The 18,140-nt window shown below is 44.0% G+C and overlaps 1 protein-coding gene across 1 annotated transcript; it reads left to right on the top strand.

Moving 5' to 3' along the window:
• The first annotated feature begins 237 nt into the window (after nucleotides 1-237).
• camk2n1b (calcium/calmodulin-dependent protein kinase II inhibitor 1b) lies at nucleotides 238-2,237 on the top strand. Its single transcript, XM_052039251.1, has 2 exons — nucleotides 238-843; nucleotides 1,157-2,237. The coding sequence occupies exons 1-2, from the start codon at nucleotides 675-677 to the stop codon at nucleotides 1,225-1,227; spliced, it is 240 nt and encodes a 79-aa protein (XP_051895211.1). The 5' UTR covers nucleotides 238-674; the 3' UTR covers nucleotides 1,228-2,237.
• Nucleotides 2,238-18,140: the final 15,903 nt, after the last annotated feature.

Here is an 18,140-nt window from a genome sequence, read left to right as displayed (position 1 = left end):
CCTCTCCCTCCCCTCTCACTCCCCCTCCCTCCCTCTCCCCTCTCCTCCCTCCCCTCTCCTCCCCCTCCCTCCCCTCTCCCCTCCCCTCCCCCTCCCTCCCCTCTCCCCTCCCTCTCTCTCCCCCTCCCTCTCCTCCCCTCTCCCCCTGTGCGCGCTTGGGGCTGCGGGAGTTGCCAACTCGCCGGGCACGGTGGAGCCTTGGTATCAATGCGAGTGCCAGCTCCTGGCTGAGTTTCGCCGAGTGAGCATGTGCGGGAGGGGAGGGGAGGTAACTCCATCCCCGGAGACCCGGGCAGAGAGAGAGAGAGAGAGAGAGAGAGAGAGGCTGAGAGATGCAAAGAGCGGACCTCCAGCCCAGCGAGAGGCGGCGAGTGATGTACTTGCGCTGCGCGCTTCTGGAATCAGCCCACCGACTGCCCGCTCCGTCTGCAGTCAATCGACACCGGGTCACCGCCAACCACAGATAGGCGGCAACAAACCGTAAACCAATTAAACAAAAAAACAAAACGCCAGGAAGCTACCGGGACGCTGCGAGCGGTCGGGAGTCCTGGAGGATGTGAGTGGGTAGGAGCGCGCTGAATGACTGTGCAGAGCGTGTCTGCATTGCTGCTGTCTACACCTCGCCGGCGCTCTCCAACTGCCTGCCCTCTGCCCCGACAGTCGGAGACAGCGCCATGTCCCAGGTTATGCCTTACAGCGAGGAAAAGATTGCGCACTATGGCGACGCGGCGGAGGTGGGGCAACCCCCGTTCACCTGCCGCCTCCAGGACACCAGCAATTTCTTCGGACCCGCTCAGAACAAGAGGGCGCCCAAACTGGGCCAGATCGGCAGGAGCAAGCGTGGTAGGTGACCGGACCCGCTGGCGGGACTCCGCGCTGGAAACGTCCCCCTCCCGCTAACGCCATGCACTTCCCAGGGGTAATGTTTGGGGGGCAGGGGGTCGTGTAAGTTTCGGGAGGGAGGGAAGGGGGGGGGGGAATATTTCGGCTGGGGTGGTTTAGTAATGCAACGTGAAACTTCCCGCTGGCCCGCCAACTCCGGATGGCCCTCCCGACCCCCGGTCGGGCCATTGTGCCGGCTCGCAATCACTCGCCGTGCCTCGGTCGTTATAGCCCGGCGAGGGTTCGTTTAATTCATCGTTTCTCTGCGTTGCAGTTGTCATTGAAGATGACAGAATTGACGACGTGTTGAAAAATATGGCAGAGAAATCACCTTCTGGCGTTTAAACAAAAAGACTCCGCGATGCGCTCGACATGAAACCTTTAAGCAAGTCCCTTGGTTAATGCAAGCAGTTTGAGACACTTTAAACAAAAAAAGCTGTGAGCCGTGTTACTAAAACAGCTATTGTATTTCACGCTTAGACACGAGGAGGGGCGGGGGAAGAGGATCAGGTATGAGGTGAGGCTTCCATTGTCAGGGACCGTTGGTCTCCAACTCTTGTCTCCACGGACATTGTTTTAACCCCGCGTTAAAGCTTGTCTCTTGCGGACTGGCAGAAGCCAGCGTACAGCCAAGCATCGGGACGGGAGAATGTAGCAAGCACATCACTGTATTGTACATCAATCAAACCTTTGTATTGTGTTGCTACCTGGCTGTATCATGAATGGAGCACTGTGTTTACATTCTTTACCTTGCGAATACTGTAATTCCGTGCACCTTGGATGTAAAATCTTACTTTTATTCCCCTTTATTGCAGCGTTGAGGAATGTTGAAAAAATATTTTATAGGAATGAAAAAGAATCACTGTTTCTTTTTCATTTAAGACTCCGGTGTAGCTTGATTTTTGCCCCGTTGCTATAATGCAGCCTGCTGAATTTAAAGTGAAAAAGCATATTTTATATATTAGGATTTATAAACGATATCCTACCGTGTGATCATAGAGTACCTTTGTTCTCGTGCAGACATCTACTTTCTAGAATGTATGAAACGCCATCACAACAGTGCCAAATATCTCGAGAATGCCAACATTTGGCAACCAGTTTCTCTGTGCTCTTGGTGAATGTACAAAGTAATGCTACCTGGCTGCCACTTTTTATGTTAAAAGACTAATTTCCTTTCTTATCGGTAAAATGATTGCGCTGCATGAACCTGTGTAAAACGCCTCGTGCGAGGATTCAGTACTTCACTGTCGATCTTGTTTGCAACTTTGAATGATAGACCTCAATATTATTTTTTCCTTATTTGAAATATATAATGTTGCATCTCTCTCTACAGGGCTATACTACAAAGTACAATAAAATGTAAACTATGCCTATGTGTGTGTGTGTGTGTGTGTGTGTGTGTGTGTGTGTGTCTGTGAGTGTGTGTGTGTGTGTGTGTGTCTGTGAGTGTGTGTGTGTGTGTGTGTGTCTGAGTGTGTGTGTGTGTCTGAGTGTGTGTGTGAATAGGATTGTCGTTGCTGGTGTTAACCATTTTAAACTCTGGAATGTTTCTTGCAATTGGTTTACTACCAGTAATGTGGAGTATCGGGTGAACTTATACAAAGTGTGAGTGTGTGAGGCGGATTCGGCTGTAATGACCGGACACCCATATACTGCAGAGTACACGACCACGGCACATTTGTACACCTTGGTTTGATGATATAGAAATTGTAGCATCAAACATGCGAAATACTGACGCCAGACCAGCTGGACTGTGGAATATAATAAACTACTTACAGACCAGCAGGACAGCTTTCCAATGTCCAGGAATCCTGAGGGACATTCCCCGGACATTCCAGCAACCGTTAATTGAATCGTAATTCATTTCTCTATATCTTCTTGAAATAAATTCTGTGGCATAATTTAAATATAATCTCAACGAGTGATTTTGTGGAATAAATTAATCCGTTGGGTAGTCCCGAGATCTGAGACGGGTAGTTGATGTACACTGCGGTAATTCCTTCTCCACCGCCCCATCAGCTGGATGGTGAGGGTCCCTGAACAGTGAATTGATGAGTGTGTGTGGCGGCTGATAAACTGTTTAGTTAATTCTCAGATTTAACAATGCGTACTTGTGTGTGTGTGTGTGTGTGAGAGAGAGAGAGAGAGTGAGAGATGCGTGTGTGTGAGAGAGAAAGAGATGCGTGTGTGTGAGAGAGAGATGTGTTTGTGTGTGTGTGGTGTGATGTGTGAGTATGTGTGAATGTGTATCTCTCTGGGTGTGTATCTGGGTGTGTGTGTATCTGTGAGTGTGTGTCTTTGCTTGTATATATCTATGTCTGTGTGTGTGTGTGTATGTGTGTATGCATGTGTCCATGTGTGCATTTCTGTTTGTGTGTCTGTGTTTGTATGTGTGTGTGTGCATCTGTATGCCTCTGCATGTGTATGTGTGTGTGTGCATCTGTATGCCTCTGCATGTGTGTGTGTGTGTGTCCCTCGCCCTCCCATTTGTGTCAGAGAGGGAAGGGAATGCATTTCCAAAGCGACAAGAGTGACTTTCTCACAACTGCATTCCCCTAGAGCCGGTCTCTGTCCCTCGGGCCCTTCCTGCCATCTCTGCGTTACTGAGGACAGTTAACGCTGAAGCTTGAAGGAAAACCACTCCATAAAAGGTCTGATCAAACCCACTTTCTTTCAAAGTTAGGTCGGGAATACTGGAAGCAATGAATGTAATTAAAGTCTTCCCATCTAGAGATAAAAATGTGCATATTAACAAATTAAAGAACCCCCTTAAACCTCTGTCACTAACCAAGTCAGCGCAATCTCTTTTGTCCGTTTCATATTGCCTGTGACCTGGAAGGTCAGAACTGCCAAGAATTGCTAAATGCACAAAAATTGTGAGGTGAATCATTCTCTGTAGGAGCAAGGCATCAACGCTGTTACTTTTTGAACAGAGTGCTAAACTTTGGCAGTGAATCCTGAATTATACCTGCTGCATGTATCTATGGGAGAGGGGAGAGGGGATGCAGCCTGATTTTATTAACTGTATTTACAACTGCTCAGAGTCCAACCTCTGCCATTCACAGGAACCTGACAGTTCGTAACATGGCTGAAGAATAGGAGACAGGATGTCCCCTAAGACTGAGAAGGAGTTGATGCCAGATTTTTGGAAACTTAGAGTAATGCAGCATGGAAACAGGCCCTTCGGCCCAACTCAGCCATGCTGACCAAGGTGCCCACCCAAGCTTGTCCCATTTGCCTGCATTTGGCCCATATCCCTCTGAACCTTTCCGATCCACGTACCTGTCCAAATGTCTTTTAAATGTCATTATTGTACCTGCCCCAAACACTTCCTCTGGCAGCTCCTTCCATGTACCCACCACCCTCTGCGTGAAGAAGTTGCCCCTCAGGTCACTTTTAAGTCTTTCCCCTCCCACTTCAAACCTGTGGCCTCCAGTTTTTGGTACCCTTTCCCTGGGAAAAAGACTGTGTGCATTCACCCTATCTGTGTCCCTCATGATTTTATACACCTCCATAAGGTCACCCCTCAGTCTCCTACGTTCCAAGGAATAAAGTCCCAGCCTGGCCAACCTCTCCCTGTAACTCAGGCCCTCCAGTCTTGGTAACATTCTCGTAGATTTCCTCTGCACTCTTTCCAGTTTCCTATAACAGGGTGACCAAAATTGTACACAGTTCTTAATTTATTGTTGTCCAGAAGGATTCTTCAGGATGGTATGCGTTAGGATAGTTGTAATGTTCCACGTTATGCTAAGATTCCAACCTTACCTCAGCCTCACTTGGTTATACATCATACTTCCATGTGTTTAAAGTGGGACTAAAAGTTATGAGTATACCTGGTGGATGTCATTGGCTGTTATGTCATATTCCAGCCCAAATAACAACTGTGTCCATATTTTATAGAAGGGATTCCAAGTGAATATTTTGTGTAATGCAGTCTAGTCTTTGCAGAGTGACCAATATTGGGCTTTAATTGTATTCTCATCCTGTAACCTACCTTTGCGACATTTAAAGAAGTCGTGTCTGACCAGACCAGCATTTATTGCCCATCCTTAATTGCCCTTGAGAAGGTGGGGGGGAGCCACCTTCTGGCTGACACCCATGTGGTGAAGGTGCTCACAGACTGTTGTTGGCCAGGGAGTAAGTTGTTAGAGCAAGTACACTCCTCTTAATAAAGATAAATCACACAACCAGCCTCCCCTCCACTCACTCCGTCTACACATCCCGCTGCCTCGGGAGAGCAGCCGACATAATCAAGGACCCCTCCCACCCCGGTCATTCTCTCTTCTCCCTCCTCCCATCAGGCAGAAGATACAGAAGCTTGAGAGTACGTACTGCCAGGCTCAAGGACAGCTTCTATCCCGCTGTTATCAGACTCTTGAATGGACTTCTCACACACAAAAGATAAACTTTTGATCTCCCAATCTACCTCATCATGGCCCTTGCACTTTAAGATTAGGATTTCTTTATTAGTCACATGTACATCGAAACACACAGTGAAATGCAGCTTTTGCGTAGAGTGTTCTGGGGGCAGCCTGCAAGTGTCGCCACGCTTCCGGCGCCAACATAGCATGCCCACAACTTCCTAACCCATACGTCTTTGGAATGTGGGAGGAAACCGGAGCACCCGGAGGAAATCCACACAGACACGGGGAGAATGTACAAACTCCTTACAGACAGCGGCTGGAATTGAACCCGGGTCGCTGGCGCTGTAATAGCGTCACGCTAACCACTATACTATCGTGCCTGCCTTTATTTGTCTACCTGCACCGCACTTTCTCTCCAGCTGCAACATTATATTCTGCATTTTGCTTTTCTCTTTCTACCTCGATGTACTTATGTATGGCATGATCTGGATAGCATGCAAGCAAACGCCTTTCACTGAGTTTTGGTACACATGACAATAATAAGCCAGTATCAATATAACAATATTCTTGTTCACACCAGACAGTGACTTTCATACATCTAATTCAGGATGTACAGACATGGTAATGCAAAGAGTTATAACTGCCTGCTTTATAGATCATTTTGTTGGATATCAAATCAAATTAATAGTATGTTCATCCAATTCAACTTCCAAACTTCCTCCATTTGAGAACCTTCCTGCTCCTCACACTCCATGTGATCCCACACTCAGGATCCCAGCAAGGGACAGGAGCAACTTATCAGAGCTTTTAATTCATATACAATTACAACATGACCAGCCAGCAGTGAACATGAAGTCAGAGGGCTTCCCCGAAGCTCAGTACAGTCTGGACTGTTTCTGAAAACAAATCAGATGAGGGGCATTTTTCTCCTCTCTGTACATCACCAGCCTCAGAGGTGTCACTAACCTCTGGACGGGGTGATGAAAAATGTTGTCAAACTTTTGGGTCGAAGTACAGGAGTTTAATTCCCATCTCTGCAGTCGGGGAACTTAAATTCAAGTAATTGAACAAATCTGGAATTTGAAGGCAGTCCCAGAGCCATGGAGCAAGAAGCTGCCAGATTGTCCTCTCCAGGGAAAGAAATCTGTTCTTTACGCAGTCCGGCCTTTACTTGAGGGACCCCAGACCTGACAATGTGGTGGACTCTTAGCTGGCTGAGTTCAGAGACAGTAATGCATGGACAATTAATGCTGGAATTTCCAACAATGTCCACCTGATAGAAGTTTATAAAATTATAAACTTATGAGAGGCATAGGTAGAGTAGACAGCCGGTATCTTTTTCCCAGGGTCGAAATGTCTAATACTAGAGGGAATGGAAAGGGTGCAGAAGAGGTTTACCAGGATGCTGCCAGGATTAGAGAGTATGAGCTACAAGGAGAGGTTGGACAAACTTGGCTTGTTTTCTCTGGAGCATCAGAGGCTGAGGGGAGACCTGATAAGAGTTTATAAAATTATGAGAGGCATAGATAGGGTAGACAGAATCTTTTTCCCAGGGTAGAAATGTCAAGATCTAAAGGACATGCATTTAAGGTGAGAGGGGATAATTTTAAAGGAGATGTATGGGGCAAGTTTTTTACACAGAGTTGTGGGTGCCTGGAACGTGCTGTCAGGGGAGGTGGTGGAGACAGATACGATAGAGGCATTTAAGAGGCTTTTAGATGGATGCATGAATATGCAGGGACTGGAGGGATATGGATCATGTTCAGGCAGAAGAGATTTAGTTTAATTTGGCATCGTGTTCGGCACAGATATTGTGGGCCTTTTCCTGTGCTGTACTGTTCTATGTTCTACGTTTCCATGAATTAAAAGTAACTATGGGTTGTGTAATCCTGCATAAGACCCTTCCTCTTCGGTTGAACAAAAGGCCACATTGGCTTTGTTGCCCTCCACTCCATTGATTGTCTGAGCAGATGCCGATGGCTCTGCTGCATACCCTGTTTATTACCAGACACACTTAATTTCACAGGTCCCTGTGGGAGTGTGTCAAGAACGGCCAGGACCCGTGTGAAGATACTACCCTCATTCCCCAGCTACTGCAGCCCTTCTGCTGGAAAGACAGTGGAAGAAGAGGCAGTGACCGCCACCTAGGAGACAAAAATTTGACCTCTTCTGGCCCATTCGGTTCACTCAGCAATTTCTTTCCATAATTGAAATTAGAATTGGAATTGGTTTATTATTGTCATTTGTATGGAGGTACAGTGAAAAACTTGTCTTGCAAACTGTTCATACAGATCAATTCATTACACAGTACATTGAGGTAGTACAGGGTAAAGCAATAACAGAATGCAGAATACAGTGTTACAGTTACAGCTAAAGTGCAGTGCAGGTAGACAATAAGGTGCAAGGTCATGATGAGGCAGATTGTGAGGTCAAGAGTCCATCTTATCGTACAAGGGAACTGTTCAATAGTCTCATAACAATGGGAGCCTGGTGGTAGGTGCTTTCAGGCTTTTGTATCTTCTGCCCGATGGGAGGGGGGAGAAGAGAGAATGTCTGGGGTGGGTGGGGTCTTTGATTTTGTTGGCTGCTTTACCAAGGCTGCGAGAAGTATTGACAGAGTCCATGGAGGGGAGGCTGGTTTCTGTCTCAGTGACACTGACCCAGTGCAAAGATCACTTGATATAAATTCAAACTGGAATGGTAATTATAGGAACAGGGTTCTGCTGAAATCTAAAAGATACTGTTAGAGAGGCTGAAATATGTGAAACACAATTATCTTTGCATAAACAATGGAATAAGCGATTTTCGAATTAAAACCATTGACGGTGAAGCTGAAAAGAAGCAGGAAACAACTGAGACGCCAGTGTTTACAGAGATGGCTTGTTTTGTAAATGATGTAACTTTCTATTTACTTGGTGGATTCTGAAGTCAAGGAGTTGTTCTCTGTTTAATTTTTACTTGTTGTTTTTCCAAAAGGCAAAGCTGGAGTTATACTGTCACCGCTGTTATATACAATACTGTGCAGAGCTGGAGAATGGAGCTATGCTTCTGGCTGCAGACTGCACGCATGCATACATGCAGATGTGGAGTGTGGCAAAACATGCATAATCAGAGAGTGCAGAGGAGAGCACGTTGTTCGGGAGAGATGAAGATAGATGGGAGCAAACTCAAGTAGTGTTTGGTGCTCTCAGCTTTACGTCAGTACAGCAGCTTAGCTCCTGAGTTATACTGCCATCAGTGTGCACTTGAAGCAGTGATATAAAGTACTTGGCAAAAGCACAGGAAATTCAGTGAGACTCCTTCCACCTTCTTATTTGGTGGACTAAGTCCTTCACCATAGAAATACTCCTTCATCTGTACTTAGCACGTAAAGATCCCCCAAATATATTTGATCTTCCTTTGGTATAAATTCTTCCTGCTTTTTTGAATTCCTTATAGAAGACCTTCAACCGTGGCAGAGTCTGTGAGCAGCCCCTCCTCTACATGTGGAGGTCAATGAAATGGAGAATGAGTGTCTAATGGAGCTATGAATTGTGCTGAGGTCCATACCCCCTGTAGTTGTGGGGAGCATGAGGATATCTCATTGAGACATACAAGGTTTTCATCGATGGCTGAGTGGTTGGTTTCCCTTGTTGGGGAATGCAGGACTTCTGAGCATGGTCTTGGAATAAGCGGTCAGGCTGGAGGACTGACATAAGGAGATGTTTCTTTATCAGAGGGTTCCTAATCTTTTGAATTCTCTGCACCAGATGGATATGCACAGTCAGTCTTTAAGTATATTCCAGGCTGAGATCAATAGGTACCCATGGACATTTGTGTAAATCATGTTGGAAAATGCCAATTCTGATGTAATTATTTGTAGAGCAAATATTGCAGAATGCAGAACAGTACACTGAATCCCAAATTATTAATGCAAGACTTTTGAATTTCTATGTCATACAGTGCAGAAACAGGCCCTTCGGCCCAACTTGTCTATGCCAACCAAGATTCCCATCTAAGCTAGTCCCATTTGCCCATGTTTGGCTCATATCCCAATAAACCTTTCCTATCTACGTACCTGTCCAAGTACCTTTGAGATGTTAATGTATCTGCCTCAACCATTTATTAAACAAATAAAGTTAATTTTAAAATATCAGGCATATATAGATCAATGCACAAACATGTATTAAAGGCAATTTTTAAATAGAATCTTAATTTACAGGGACAGCTTTGTTCCAAGATGTTCTTACTCAGTGTAAACTGTACCAGCAAATGATGTTGAACCTTTGCAGCCACTGATTTGTTTCCATTTTGTTGAGCACATACTTTAACTGTTTCATTAAAATGTGGAAACACATTGCAATATGTTAAAATTATGGACAAACTAACTTTTTTTCAGAAGCCTGTGAAGACAAGGGGAAATTTCTTGGACATTATCAGAATCAAATGTCCACACAATTTTCACTTGATTTTGTTATGTAGTCACCTGTGAAAACATTTATGTGCATAATTAGGAAAAACTATTACATTAACAACTAAATTGAACAAAATTGCAATTAAGCTGTATTGGGCATAATAAAGGCTTGTCAATGATCATCTGATGAATTAAGTAGGAGTCAGTAAATTGTGAGCATTCCATGTAAACAAGCAAGACCTGACTGTTGCCATAGTAACAAGAGTTGTTTGCTGTCAGCACAAAGCCAAACCCAGAAGGACCTCTATCATAGTGACTCACTTGGAGCTCATTTCAGTCAAACTTCATTCACTAGGACAGAGCCTGTCCTTAGGGAGGGCATTTCTCCATATTGGGATGTCCCCAAATGCTTTGTCAATAAAGAAATACCTTAGATGAGTAATTACCCAATTGTAACTGATAACCCAGTTGTTCCACACACTGCAATGAAATAAAACACCAGATCACCCCTCACGGGTGTTGACTGAGGGATAAAAGTTTCCCAGAGCACTGGATGAACTTCCCTTTCTTCTCTGAATGGTGCCATAAGACCTGTTAAGGGAGAGGCTGATAATGGACAGGTTTGGCATCTCGTCAGATGGACACTCGAGTGCTCTGCTCTCAAGTGCTTGGGAGTGGACTTGAACCCATGACCTTTTGAAAGCGAGGAAATATCCTCCCATTGGTAACAGGATCAAGAACCAATAAAAATAAACTACTGTTGCAATGGGTAATAAATCTCCCACTGCAACATTAGTTTTGTCTGCAGTGTTTCAATTGCTATAGCCCTAGAGCTACAGAGTTGTACAGCAGAGCAACGGGCCCTTCAGCTCACAGCGTCCATGCTGACTTTTTTGCCCAGCTACACTAATCCCATTTGCCTGCATTTGATTTACATCCTTCAACGCCTTACCTACTTAAGTTCCTGTGTAAATGTCTCCTAAGTGTAGCAAGTGTATCTGATTCTACCACCCTTTTCCCGATCAAACCTTTAATATCCTTTGTGATCCAAAGTTCTCTAATCATATTATCTTTGCCTTTCACCCTTACGGGAATATGTTGGCCCTCAATTCTTATTAAGTCTCTTTTAAAAGACTCCCACTGATCAACGATTGATTTACCCGCAAGCAGCTGTTCCCAATCTACTTTTGCCAGTCCTCTCTTCGCTATTGAAATCTGACTCCCACCAATTGAGGACCTTAAATTGTAAATGTTATTTGGAAATATAGTGAGTTTCAACCCTCTCAAATTATTGGCTCAAAGGGATCCCAACAAGTATCCGGCTGATCAGCCCACAAAGGGCTCAGAAAAAAAACCTTAAGACTTTGTTGACTTGTGATTTGCAGGATGGAATGGATGAAGGAGTGAGCACATTTTGGGTGGGAGGGAGTTGGTTGTGGGAGGGGGCTTGGGGTCCAGCTTAAAGCGTTAAGTGGGACACTGTGGAGTGCTGCACATACAAAGGCTGGTAGAGGTTTGGAAATCCATTCTGCAAACGGCTATAGATACTGGGTTATTTGTTAATTTTAAACCCAAAATTGATAGGATTTTGTGCACCAAAGATGCTGCTGCAAGTAAGTTTTTCGTTTCACCTGTGCACACATGTACTTGTGCATGTGACAATAAACTCCACTTTGATTTTGACTTTGAAAGGGGGGAACATAGAGTTATGTTACAGATCAATGTTTATCATATTAAATATCAGAACAGTCTCAAGGGGATTCAAGTCAAGTTGAGTTTATTGTCATTGTTGACCTGCAATGCACTTCCCTGTAGCTGTGACACTTTACTCTGTATTCTGTTATTGTTTTTACCCTGTACTACCTCAATGCACTGTGTAATGAATTGACCTGTACGAATGGTACGCAAGACAAGTTTTTCACTGTACCTCAGAACAAGTGACAATAATAAACCAATACCAATACCAAGTACGGTGAGGTACAGTAAAAAACTGCTCGCACTCAATGCACTGTGTAATGAATTGACCTGTACGAATGGTACGCAAGACAAGTTTTTCACTGTACCTCAGAACAAGTGACAATAATAAACCAATACCAATACCAAGTACGGTGAGGTACAGTAAAAAACTCGCTTGCAGCAGCATCACAGGCACGTAGGTACAGACAACACACAGAATAGGAATTATACATAAACTATACCAATAAAAAAAATCTGCAAAAAAAAACAAAGACACAACTGAAAACAGGGTAGTGCAAAAGGTGGTCCGTAGTGTTCCATTGCTGAGGTAATGTTAGGTAATGCTGAGGTAATCCATTGTTGAATGATCTCCTCCAGTCCCCGTGTGTCTAATAGTTTAGCTTGTGGAGGAAGCAAACTGGGGAATCTTCAGTTGGTTTTGGATCTTTCAGCTAGGCAGGTGAAATATGAGGTAGGTTCCATAATGTTATTCAGCGAGCCCTTCTTGCAGGTTGAGAAAAATAACATAATTACCAAAGTAATTTATGTTAAACCATGTCACTGTGAAGGACCTGGACAGGAACATTTTCAAAGAAAACTGCACAGTGTTGCTGTTGGTTTATTATTGTCACTTGTACAGTGAAAAACAGGTACCGATCGTACGGGTCAATTCAACACACAGTGCAGTTACATTGAGTCAGTACAGAGTGCATTGAGGTAGTACAGGTGAAAACAATAACAGTACAAAGTGTCACAGCTACAGAGAAAGTGCAGAGCAATAAGGTGCAAGGTCACAACAAGGTAGATCGTGAGCATACAAGAGAATAGGCCTTATTGGTATTGGTTTATTATTGTCAGGTGTACCGAGGTACAGTGAAAATCTTGTCTTGCATACCGATCGTACAGGTCAATTCATTACACAGTGCAGTTACATTGAGTTAGTACAGAGTGCATTGATGTAGTACAGGTAAAAACAATAACAGTACAGAGTAAAGTGTCACAGCTACAGAGAAAGTGCAGTGCATTAAGGTGCAAGGTCACAACAAGGTAGATCGTGAGCATACAAGAGAATAGGCCTCATTGGTATTGGTTTATTATTGTCAGGTGTACCGAGGTACAGTGAAAATCTTGTCTTGCATACCGATCGTACAGGTCAATTCATTACACAGTGCAGTTACATTGAGTCAGTACAAAGTGCATTGAGGTAGTACAGGTAAAGACAATAACAGTACAGAGTAAAGTGTCACTGCTACAGAGAAAGTGCAGAGCAATAAGGTGCAAGGTCACAACAAGGTAGATTGTGAGGTCAGAGCCCATCTGATCGTATGAGGGAACCGTTCAATAGTCTTATCACAGTGGGGTAGAAGCTGTCCTTAAGCCTGGTGGTGCGTGCCCCCAGGCCCCTGCATCTTCTACCTGATGGAAGAGGAGAGAAGAGAGAATGACCCGGGTGGGTGGGGTCTTTGATTATGCTGGCTGCTTCACCAGGGCAGCAAGAAGTAAAGTCCATGGAGGGGAAGCTGGTTTCTGTGATGCACTGGGCTGTGTCCACAACTCTCTGCAGTTTCTTGCGGTCCTGGGCAGAGCAGTTGCTGTACCAAGCCGTGATGCATCCAGATAGGATGCTTTCTATGGTCCATCGATAAAAGTTGGTGAGTGTCAAAGGGGACATACCGAATACAGTATAATCCCTGGACAAACAATACTCTAATTTGACTGAATGAACCAACAGACTTTAACTCATGGATTCTACCTACATTTGTTCTGGAATAAGGTTTAGTTTTAGAACCCAGGCCTCAGGTCGGAAAGCTTAAGACTATTTTAGACAGAAATGTGATACCACCTTCCTTAAATTATTCTGAAACAAAAGGCAGTAACTATCTGAATCTTCTATTATTACACCGGACTGTGGGAAATCCATAGAAAATCTCTTATTAATTTTGAATGGGTAACCAACGTTTAACAATGGCCAGCAGGTCCAGGATTGAATGTGATAACTGGAGTCATTTTATCAATGAACACGTTAGACATCCCTGACCAGTAGCAACCCCACACCATGAAGGCAAGCCATTCTGGGATGTTGGTTGATATTGTTTCTGGTGAGAAAATTCTGTCTGCTTTTGGATTGAAAAATTAGAAAGCTGTTTCCAGGTGTAAAAAATATAGCTCAAATGTGTGATATTGACAAACAAAATGCCCAGAGAAGAAATGCACCCCACATTTACACCAAATTATATGCTGAAGTCCTGCATTATCAGCATGTAAGGAAACTGCTTCTGTTTCTGCTGTTCTACCAAGGCTTTTGAACAAGCGTTTCACTTGCAATTTCAACTCTAAAAGCTAAATTTATTAATTTTCATTTCTGGTATTGTAGCCACAGTACAGTGTTTTAAAATTGCTTATAATTAATGATATTCATTGTAATGTTAGCAAAGGTTAACAGCTGATATATTATCTAGAAGATTATACCAACTACTAAACAAAAACTGGGTGCAGTATAAGGAATTCAGTCAGAGGGAACATCAGAGGCATTGTAGGCTTGTTTGCCAGCACATTACATTCTGCAGTTCAGACCACTGACACTTCAAACTACAGGGTGGCATCAAAGACTGGCGCTCACGAGGTATTCTGTTTTCTTATTTGAAGCTACTGCTTGAAAAACTCCACAAGAAATCACTCCATTGCTTCACGGGTCTGATCCTCATTGAAATCAAGGGTGCCTCCATTCCTATGTCAGGTGATACCTCTGTGTAATGCTGGGAAGTCCCAGGTGTCAGTGGTGAGACTCCACACAGACTGCAGCAACAGAGCACGACGACAGGTGTGTTGCCATCTGTCACCCAGTAAGTCCAGCAGCACGTGCAGAAATCCGGGATTTAAGGAAACTTCAACAGTTGAAGGCCAGCAGTTTCGGTTAGAACTATCTACTCTACCCTGCAAGACTTGCCCACTTTGGTTTCATTGATAATTGGTTTATTATTCTCAAATGTACTGAGATATATCGAAAAGCTTTTGTTTGCGTGCCATCCAGACAGATCACTTTGTACATAACTACACCGAGTTAGTACAAAACAAAAACAGAATGCAGAATATAGTGTTACAGTCACAGAGAAAGTGCAGTGCAGGCAGACAAACAAAGTACAGCGGCCACGATGAGGTAGATTGAGAGATCAAGAGTTCGCTTTTAGCGTATAAGAGGTCTGTTTAAGAAACAGCCTTAAGTCTGATGGTACATGTTCTCAAGCTTTTGTATCTTCTGCTTGATGGAAGGAAGGAGAAAAGAGAATGTCCGGGGTGAGAGGGGTCCTTGATTATGTTGGCTGCTTTTTCATAGCAGCGGGAAGTGTAGACAGGGTCAATGGAGGGGAGGCTGGTTTGCATGATGGACTGGGCTGTGTTCACTGCTCTCTGCAATTTCTTGCAGTCTTGGGCAGAGCAATTGCCATACCAAGCTGCGATGCATCCTGATAGGATGACTTATAACTTATTGTATTAAATTCTGGTTAGACAGCTCTTAGAGTCCTGTGTCTAGTTTTGGTTTCCTTACTAAAAGGATTTTGAAACAAGTGTAAAAATAATTCACTCAGCGAGGTGGGAATGGAGAATTATTAGGAAAGATTGGTTAGGCTGCGACTCGTTCTTTTACAAAGAGATTGCAAAGTGGTCTTTAAAGTGATGAAAGGCTTTGATATGGTAAATGTGAAGAAGATATTTGTCTTGCTGCAATGCCAAAGGACACTGGTGGGACTGCACTTGGAGTACAGTGTATAATTGTGGCCTCCTTTTTTAAGAAGGGATGTATTTGCATGAGATAGTCCAGAGAACTTCACTTGGCTAATGTCTGGGGTGAAGAGGTGGAAAGGTTGAGCAGGTTGGTCTGTACTTGTGACAAGTGAGAGGGGACCTAAGTGAACTATGTAAGATTCTGAAGGTGCTTGACAGGGCAGATGCTGAGGGGATTTTCCCCTGGTGGGAAATTCAGAACTAGGGATCACAGTTTCAGAGTAAGGACCTGCATTTTAAGATGGAAGTGAGGGTGAATTTTTTCTTACAGAGGGCTGTGAATCTGTGGAATTCTAGAGCTGTGAAGGTAGAGTATTAAATAAATTCAAGATAGAAATTGGCATGTATATGGACATTAGGGAGTCAATGCAGAAAACAGAGAGGAAATTGGAACAGAGGCCAAGATTACAATCTTAGAATCATACAGCCCGGAAACAGACCCTTCAGCCCATCTCGTCCATGCTGACTGTGTTGCCCAGCGAGCTGGTCCCATCTGCCCGCGTTTGGCTCATAGCTCTCTAAACCTCTCCTATCCATGTACTTATCCAGATGGCTTTTAAACGTTGCTGATGTGCCCACCTCAGCCACTATTTCTGGCAGCTCGTTCCAAATACGCACCACCCTTTGTGTGAAGAAGCTGCCCCTGATGTCCCTTTTAAATCTCTCACCTGTGATCTTAAACCTATGCCCTTTTGTTTTTAGCACCCCATCCCTGGGAAAAAGACTATGTGCCTTCACCCTGTCTATGGCCCTCATGATCTTATACACCTCAATCAGGTCACCTACGTTCCAGGGAGTAAAGTCCTGGTCTACACAACCTCTCTTTGTAACGCAGGCCCCCAAGTCCAGGCAACATTCTGGTAAATCTTATCGAATGGCAGTGCAGAATCAAGGGTTTAATGGCCAATTCTTGCTCCACTTTATTGTATTCAGTTCTGGTCGCCTCATTATAGGAAGGATGTGGAAGCTTTAGAGAGGGTGCAGAGGAGATTTGCCAGGATGCTGCCTGGATTGGAGAGCATGTCTTTTGAGGATAGGTTGAGTGAGCTCGGGCTTTTCTCTTTAGAGAGAAGGAGGATGAGAGGTGACTTGATAGAGGTGTACAAGATGATAAGAGGCATAGATTAAGTGGACAGTCAGAGACTTTTTCCCAGGGTGAAATTAGCTAACATGAAGGGGCATAATTTTAAGGTGATTGGAGGAAGTTATAGGGGGGATGTCAGGGGTAAGTTTTTTACACAGAGAGTGGTGGGTGCGTGGAACACACTTCCGGCAGAGGTTGTGGGGGCAGATACATTAGGGACATTTAAGAGTCTCTTAGATGGGCACATGAATGATAGAGAAATGGAGGGTATGTGGGAGGGAAGGGTTAGGTAGATCTTAGAACAGGATAAAATGTCGGCACAACATTGTGGGCTGAAGGGCCTGCACTGTGCAGTAATGTTCTATGTTCTATGTTCTTTCTTATATTCTATGCTTCTACTTCTGGGGGGAGGTTTGATAAGGTAAACATGGAGAAAGGATTTGTCTGCAACTCCAAATGACACTCTCTCCTGAATTCTCTATAATATTTATTAGTGACTATCTTAGAGTCACAGAGTCGTTCAGGACAGAAACAGGCCCTTCAGCCCATAATGTCCATGCCGACCATCAGGTACCCATCCACACTAATCTGATTTACCAGCACTTGTTCAGTTATGGTGCCTAGTTTTAGTTTTCACAGGGAATGGTTATGTTGAACAGTATGAAAGCATTTAAGGGGAATTTGGATAAAGACATGAGGGAGAAAGGATGTGGTGATAGGGGTGGGTGGAAACTCATTGGAAGCCAAAATTCCGGCAAGGCTGGAATGCGATACTTTTCTGTGATACTTTGTAAAGACTTTTATCAGGTCATGCTGAAAAACTTTACACTGCAGTGAAAATCGCATTAATTTTCTCAAATGTCTCTTCATAAATGCCAGCTCCTCATCCCTGGTAAATGCCGGGTGAATCTTGACATTACTTTTGGTGTAATGGAGTGTGGAAGCCTGCGCATGGCCCCACATTTTAATGATTTCAAAATCAAAGTCAGTAAAGGCTAATAAATTGAATGGCTTTCCAGAGAATTACAGGCTGCTGCCGTCAGTATTGCAGGCTGTATATTAGCATTCTGATAGTAATGGCTTAGAAATTACACAAGAATCACTTACCATTAAAGTCTCTTTGGGATGGTATTTTCAATCAAAAATGCAAGCAACAATAAATTTTATAATCTGCCTCAGGGCCTGTAGCACAAGGCACATGGTTGGGGGATGAGGTGGTTCCCACCACATTGTAATCTCAGCACGTCCGATTCCAGCAACTGGACTCATTTGCTTTCTGCTCACAGCAGTGTGTTAGACTGTGAGAGTGTGCTACTGTTGAATGGATTCTTGTGAGAAGGCTCCCTGGAGACAGAGAGGGGACTTTCTGTGGTAGTAAAGCAAAGAGATTAATGCAAAGCAGAACGTAAAGTGATCCTACACACATTCATCTTGTTTTCCTGCTGGCTTGGCTGTTCAGTGTTTTTGAAGCTGTAATCTCCTTTCACTTTTCCTCTGAAAATCCAAAGCAAATCATATGTGGCTTCATGGGTCATTTGTACATTAACACCGTGGTTAACTGGTTACATGATAAGCTGCAATTAGACAATGAAGGATTCTAACAAACACACAGACACACACACCTACACAAACACATACATAAACACATAGACAGACATACAAAACATACACACAGCAC

Source organism: Pristis pectinata, chromosome 26 (genome assembly GCF_009764475.1).
Source record: "Pristis pectinata isolate sPriPec2 chromosome 26, sPriPec2.1.pri, whole genome shotgun sequence".
Lineage (NCBI taxonomy): Eukaryota > Metazoa > Chordata > Chondrichthyes > Rhinopristiformes > Pristidae > Pristis > Pristis pectinata.
This window is presented reverse-complemented; position numbering and strand designations above follow the sequence as displayed.

What these genes read in the sequence shown, in the direction of transcription:
- camk2n1b (XM_052039251.1), top strand. Translation starts at nt 675, where the DNA reads ATGTCCCAGGTTATGCCTTACAGCGAGGAAAAGATTGCGCACTATGGC. An exon ending in GATCGGCAGGAGCAAGCGTG is followed by an intron (nt 844 to 1,156) that starts GTAGGTGACCGG and finishes TCTGCGTTGCAG; the next exon opens with TTGTCATTGAAGATGACAGA.